The 7330-nt window shown below is 51.6% G+C and overlaps 1 protein-coding gene across 1 annotated transcript in view; it reads right to left on the bottom strand.

Moving 5' to 3' along the window:
• LOC129705915 (carnitine O-palmitoyltransferase 1, liver isoform-like) overlaps positions 1-7330 on the bottom strand; it is a 46655-nt gene that overhangs the window by 20538 nt on the left and 18787 nt on the right. The window contains 3 exon segments of the mRNA XM_055649841.1: positions 3040-3235; positions 4641-4719; positions 6411-6518. Of these exon segments, the coding sequence (XP_055505816.1) occupies positions 3040-3235; positions 4641-4719; positions 6411-6518 (383 nt within the window).

Genomic DNA, 7330 nt, shown 5'->3' with positions numbered 1-7330 from the left:
GAAAACCCGACCTTTTCCTTGTCGGGTCTCCGTTGTCGTTGGGGCTGCAACGTGGAGCGGCCTCCAGCAGGAACGACCTGGGGCTCCAGTCACGGAGCTGCGGAGCTACTCACAATCATGGAGCTGGCCGAGTCCGTAGCGGGTGGAGCTGTGGTGGCGCGCTGCTGTGACCGACCCCCGGAGATTCGGAGGCTTATCGCAGGTCTGGCAGCCAGTAATATCGGGAGCCCGCGGGTCCCGGGTGGGAGACCTCTTTTCGAGGCTTCTGCAACGGCGACTTCACCCGCCCGAGTCGAGGAGTGCCTGGAGCGGGGCCTTACATCATCGCCCGGCGTGGCTTCAACGGCTGCGGGACTTTGCTAGCGCCCGCCGGGGGCTCCAACAACAAGACCCGGAGCACGGCCTTGCATCACCCGGCGCGGCGTTAATGGCCGCGGGACAATTGCCATCGCCCGCCGGGGGCTTTGACTGACATCGGGAGGGGAATGTGGAGTGCAGGGGAGAGATAAGTTTTTTTGCCTTCCATTACAGCGCGGAGGAGATGCGCTGTGATGGATGTCTGTGTAAATTGTGTTGTGTCTTGGGTCTTTTTTTTTCCATGTGTGTATGACTGCAGAAACAACATTTCATTTGAGCCTCTATGAGGTTCAAGTGACAAATAAATTGTATTGTGTGTCTCTGGATAGAAGGAATGGGTGACATTTCAGGTTGAAACCCTTCTTCAGACTGAGCTCAGTCTGAAGAAACATAGAAAGTAGGTGCACGAGTAGGCCATTCGGCCCCTCAAGCTAGCACCGCCATTCAATATGATCATGGTTGATCGTCCAAAATCAGTCCCCTGTTCCTGTTTTTTCCTCATATCTCTTGATTCCGTTAGCCCCAAGAGCCAAACAAACCTAACACTTTCTTGAAAACATCCAGTGAATTGGCCTCCACTGCCTTCTGTGGCAGCGAATTCCACAGATTCACAACCTTCTGGGTGGAAAATAAAATTAATCTCAGGCCTAAACGACCTCCCCCTTATTGTTAAACTGTGAACCTGGTTCTGGACTCCCGCAACATGGGGAACATTTTTTCTGCATCCAGCCTGTCCAATCCCTTTAGAATTATATATGTTTCTATAAGATATCCTCTCATCCTTCTAAATTCCAGTGAATACAAGCACAGTTGACCCATTATTTCCTCATATGTCAGTCCCGCCATTCCGGGAATTAACCTGGTGAACCTACACTGCACTCCCTCAATAGCATGAATGTCCTTCCTCAAATTAGGAGACCAAAACTGCACACTATACTCCAGGTGTGGTCTCACCGGGGCCCTGTACAACTGCAGTAGGACTTCCTTGCTCCTAAACTCAAATCCTCTCGCAATGAGGGCCAACATGCCATTATCTTTCATCACTGCCTGCTGTACCTGCATGCTTACTTTCAATGACTGATGTACAAGCACACCCAGATCTCGTTGCATCTCCCCTTCGCCTAATCTGACACCATTCAGATAATAATCTGCCTTCCTGTTCTTGCCACCAAAGTAGATAACACACTTTTATCCACATTATACAGCTTCTCCCATGCATCTGCCAGTCACCCAACCTATCCAAGTCACCCTGCAGCCTCATAGCATCCTCCTCGCAGCCCACTCTGCCACCTATCTTTGTGTTATCTGCAGACTTGGAGATGTTACATTTAATTCCCTCATCTAAATCGTTAATATATATTATAAATAACTGCAATATAGTAGCCCAGCACCGAGCCTTGCGGCACCCCACTAGACACTGCCTGCCATTCTGAAAAGGACCCTTCATTCCTACTCTTTGCTTCCTGTCTGCCAACCAGTTCTCTATCCATGTCAATACCCAACCCCCAAAACCATGTGCTCTAATTTTGCACACTAATCTCTTGTGTGGGACCTTGTCAAAGGCTTTTTCAAAGTCCAGATACACCACATCCACTGGCTCTCCCTTGTCCATTCTAGTTACATCCTCAAAAAATTCCAGAAGATTAGTCAAGCATGATTTCCCCTTCATAAATCTATGCTGACTTTGACCGATCCTGTCACTGCTTTCCAAATGCGCTGCTATTGCATCTTTAATAATCAACTCCAGCATCTTCCCCACTACCGATGTAAGGCTAACTGGTCTAGAATTCCGTTTTCTCTCCTTTCTTAAAATGTAGGGTTACATTGTCCACAGGAACTGATCCAGAGTCGGGAGAACATTGGAAAATGATCACTAATCCATCCACGATTTCTGGGGCCACCTCCTTGAGTACTTTGTGAAGGGTCTCGAGCCGAAACGTCACCCATTCCTTCTTTTCAGAGATGCTGCCTGCGCTGCTGGGTAGTTGATGGTGAGTGTGGATTTGATAGGCCAAAGAGCTTGCTTCTATATTGTACCTATGTCTCTGGGTCAGGCAGCAGCTGTGGGGAGAGCAAGTTAATGTTTCATGTCTGTGACCCTCCTTGAAGAAATGTGAACTGTGCCTCTTTCCACAGATGCTGCCTGACTTGCCGAGTCTTCCAGCATTTTCTGTTATTTTTTCCTTGTTAAATTATTTGGGAGTCTGTCCACTCGAGTCCATTCGACTGATTGCACCAGGGACCATGGCCTTCAGGAGTACGAGTCCTCCACTGTCAACTGTGGACCTAGCCTGTAGTCAGGAGCTTTACAAGGAGAAGAGATTGTCCCTTGGCTTCTGGGGATGCTGAGTTTTTAAACTTTGTTTAGTTAAGGAAACAGGCCCTTCTGCCCACCAAGTCCATACTGACCATCGATCCCCTCACATTAACACTACCCTACACACTAGGGACAATTTTACATTTATACCAAGCCGATTAACTTACAAACTTGTACGTCTGCGGAGTGTGGGAGGAAACTGAAGGTCTTGGAGAAAGCCCACGCAGGTCACGGGGATAACGTACAAACTCCGTAGAGACAGCACCCGTAGTTGGGATCGAACCCAGGTCTCTGGCGCTGTAAGGCAGAAACTCTACCGCTGCGCCACGGCGCCGCCCGCGGGAGGAAGAGCAGGTCACCCTCACCTGTCGCCAGCGGTGAGAGCTGCAAGCTTCTCCTCTCCGGTCTGGGGCAGCGACTGATCATCCAGGATCTTCTGCATCTGCAGCTGGATCTCGCACGGACTGAGCAGCCGGCCACTGTGGTAGAGCCACACCTTGAAGTAGCGGCCCTTGTGGTACACCACCACGTGCTTGCTGTCCTTAAGGTGCTGCATAGTATCTATGGGAGATGAGGGACGTGTCAGAGTGGAACATGAAAATCCTCGAGCATTCTCACCGACGCTACTATGGCAAACCGAGGGAGGGAGAGAGGGAGGGAGGGAGGGGAGGACCCCAGAGGAAGACGCCCAGTGCAGAACCGCAAACTCTGAGCCCTTGTGTGCAAACAAACTGTGATCTGTTTCAAATGACAGACGTGGACAGACACAGAACTGCAGACAGGAGACGTCTCGTGCTTCCTGAGTGCCAAGCAGGCGGAGTGCTGAAAGGAGGGCAGCAGGCAGCCGGAGAGAAGAGGGGGTGTGAGCTGTAGCAACCAGGGACAGTGGCTGAGGGCTGGCAGTCAGGCAGGTGGATGAGAGAGAGAAGCTAGTCAGATGTTGACATTGTGTGGAATAGGGCTGGGAGACAGGGAGCAGGCACAGATAGGGGTAGGGAAGGTGGAGCAGAGACACGGGAGAGGATAGGAGAGCAGATACACACAGAAAGAGGGGTGGGTGAGGGTGAGCAGAGACACAGATTGAGGAGGAGTAGAGACAGGGTAGGGGAGGGGGGGGAGGGGGGTGAGCAAAGATCAGCAACCAGACAGATGGAGGCAGATGAGGGGTGAGAGCCAGAGAGATGGAGGTGCCACTGGGATGGAGTGGGTTGCAGTGAATGGTGGGAGCTTAAACCTCTGCGGAGAGCTCGTCCTTCCAGAGGTCAGTCACATTTGTGGAGGCTTCTCCTCACAACCACGGCAAGAACTTCATCTGGACTTCAGTGCACGTCACCCGATGCTGTCTGACAGCAAGGTCCAGCCAAAGGATGCACCGTGTATTCTGGCTCCCAAACTGAAGGACTCTCCTTGCACGAGAAGAGGCAGGGATCATGGACTGAACTAACTTCCCTCAGATGCTCTCCGACCACAGGAGCCTCTACCGATCGGGGCCAGGGAGAGTTTGAGCCATCGTCTGATGTTAGAGTGGTTTCCCAAAGCACCCCAAGGAGTGGCAGCCGGTAATCCCCTCATCTCCTGGGACAGAGGGGCCATGTTCCGTGTCCACACACGGACAGATATCCCATTCCCGATCCAACAGGTTACAATGAGCGGCCACAGGGGGAAATCCTGCAGGATACCAGGACAGGTCACCAGGTGGATAATGTTACTAAAACCATGGGAGAGGGGCAACGAGCAACAGAAATGTCACACTCCACCCCCCCACGCCAGCTCCTGAGACATTAACCCCACCCCCAGAAGCATTTAACAGCCTCTCTCATGAACATGTCTGCACCAATTTGTCCACCAAACCATGATGGCCCCTTCATTGCACCTAGTCTGTACATTTCTGGCATAAAGCAAAAAGGCAGCAAGCAGTGAAAGGGCATGAACAAAGCTGGAGAGATGGGTCAGGATGCAACTGTACCTGTCTCTAAACCCGGAATGCGACTGGAATTGAACATACGCTCGTACTGGGATGAGCACATAGGGATTTGACCCATGAGCTGAAAAGTAAGAGTCAAAAAAACACAGAGTAAATCAAAATAAATTCTAACTCAGGCAGGTGAGAGGGGAATGGAATGGAGTGGATATGCCAACAGAGGTCACATTGTAACAGGGGGTTGTGGGGACACAGAGAGAAGCAACAGGAGGAGAGATTCTACAGAGCCTTTTAGACGGACACAGACAGTAAAACTTAACAAACAGCCCATAGACATGACAGAGTTACACGAGCCCCTTGCAAATGCAGGGTTTGCACAGTGATGTCGCACCCAAATCCATTTAGGGGGTGCAGAATCATCAAATTGGAGCCACATCCGCCCCCTTAACCCGGGCCTGCCGACTGTTATTAGCTGGAATGAGCTGGCGAGGTAGAGGGGGGTGGGGGCTGTGGGTCTCTGAGACTAGGGCTCCCATGCCCACGGGGGTCACCTGGAGATAGTGCTGTAAGCCCCCTGCCCCAAGCCCACTGCGGCTGTCTTACCTGAATGCCGGCTGGGGATGCGCGTCGTGTTAAACATCCACTCAAACTGCATGGAGCAGAGGGGTATCGCGGTGCCCTGCAGGCTAATCTGTAGTACCTCACAGTCACACGAGGAAGGGGAGTGGGCATTGGGTTGGGTTGGGTTGGGGGGGGGGGGGGGGGGGGGGGGGGGTGGGGGAAGGTGGAAGAAAGACTCCAATTTAAGAAAGGAAAGGGTGGGGGAAGGAAGAGGAGAAAGGAAGGAACACAGAACAAGGAGACAGCAAAATCAGACAGGATTAAGAAATGATTAAACCGTGGAAAGTTAAATACTTTAGTAATTACTCAAAAGTGAGGTTACATGAAGCTGGGAGCAAGTGATGGGACAGTGAAGGAGTTTTCTTCTGTAGGTATCCTGGGAGTATGTGATAGTCATGGTCACTACAGGGGAGTGAGCGAGAGTATGAGGTACTACCTTAACATCAGTAGAGATGTGTTCCTAGTTACCCGTGTATATTTAACCTTCACGTTGGTGACCATGGCACTTCCCCAATCTACAAACTCACCAAGGACAGTCGACTGTCAGCCCGATGGTGCAGAGAGCACGAGAGGGGGACGAGAGAGGTGAGAGACAGGGGAGAGTCCAAGGGAGGGAAGTGAGGACCAAAGATCCTACAGCGAGCAAGATAGATCACTCGACGAAAAAGACGTAGTACGGTCATGGGCAGATTCATGGGGAACTTTCGGCCCCATTTCCGTAACCGGCTTAAGTCTCCGCACTAAAGATCCCATAGGATACTAGAGCGGAGACGGAAGCCGGTTACGGAAACATCCTCGTAAAAATAAAAGCTATTTGGTAAAAATCTTCTCCTCATTTTCAGGATTTTAATTTATTAACACAAACTGTTCCCCCGCAACGTTGATTGCACTGCGAGTCGGGTCGGGTTATGGAAATGGATGAAAAAAAGGCCTCAGTTGCATACTACAAGTTAGCCCGTTGCATTTAGAAGGAGTGATCTATCTTGCTCCGCTATAGGATATTTGGTGAGGACAGCAGGCGGCTAAACAAAGGCTCTGTGGGAGGAGCCCAGGGAGACGAGGCAGCGGGAGAGGTGAGGGACACAAAGAGAGGGAGGGGTGGCACTAACAGGAGAGAGGATGATTGCTTCAGGGGGGGGGGGGGGGGGGGGGGGGGGGGGGGAATGCATCAGTGACGACTCTGAGGATACGTACGGGATGGATCTCCTCGCGGTCCAGTTTACGTCTGTAGAGCAACATGGCGTGGATGGTGTTCCCTGCTCGAGCTGCCTGTACCGGTGTTGGAACAATGTACAGGTAATCCTGAAACAGAGACCCACATCCTGTGAGCAGTTAGTAGGGGAAGGGCAGAGCTGTCTCTGTGCCCCGGAGCTCAGACCAACCACTCTCCAAACGCTAGTTCCTAAAGTAGTTGAACGCGTCGTATTCTCACCTGATCGTCTCAGTCAATGAGATTTCTTCTTCTTGCCAAGGCACTGGAAGTGTTTCCACACAGAGTGATATTCTGTGTGATGGCAGCCACGGTGAACTATCAGTCACGACCTGCCCGCAGGCTTTGGTGTGCTTGACCACTCCGCCACCATCCACCCACTAGTGCTGCACCAGGCCTGGTCCACCCCGTCACACGGACACCTCCAGTAGTGGGTTTCACTGCACCGTGAACTCTGCCCATCGACCCCTCCTCATCACCCCTTCCCCCGTCAGCGTGATCACTCTCGGCTACAGCATCAGCTTCCACCCGGATCTGCCTCACGACCGCCTCTCATCTCACCAGCAGACATTTCTCTCAAGCACAGAACGGGAAGACTTGTCGCTTGTCACACACGCCATCCCTCGGCACTCAAACCCACCCCGCCTTCTTGCATCAATCAGACTTATCTCAGACATTGCAAACTCAGAATCCAAGCTGAGCTCAAGAAGAGATCGGGTCTAGGCTGCCTGTTCACACGAAAAAAGTTCCCCCTTAAATCCCACCCCCATCTTCTGGTCTTTTTTTCTCAATGTTTTTATGCAACCTGACCCAGATATAGTTTAACTCCACTGAGTTCACCCAGAGACGACCCTCACTTGCAAATCCAAAACCATACACAATATTCACCTCCTCCCAGATCCCA

This window comes from Leucoraja erinacea, chromosome 18, assembly GCF_028641065.1.
Source record: "Leucoraja erinacea ecotype New England chromosome 18, Leri_hhj_1, whole genome shotgun sequence".
Taxonomy (NCBI): Eukaryota; Metazoa; Chordata; class Chondrichthyes; order Rajiformes; family Rajidae; genus Leucoraja; species Leucoraja erinaceus.
This window is presented reverse-complemented; position numbering and strand designations above follow the sequence as displayed.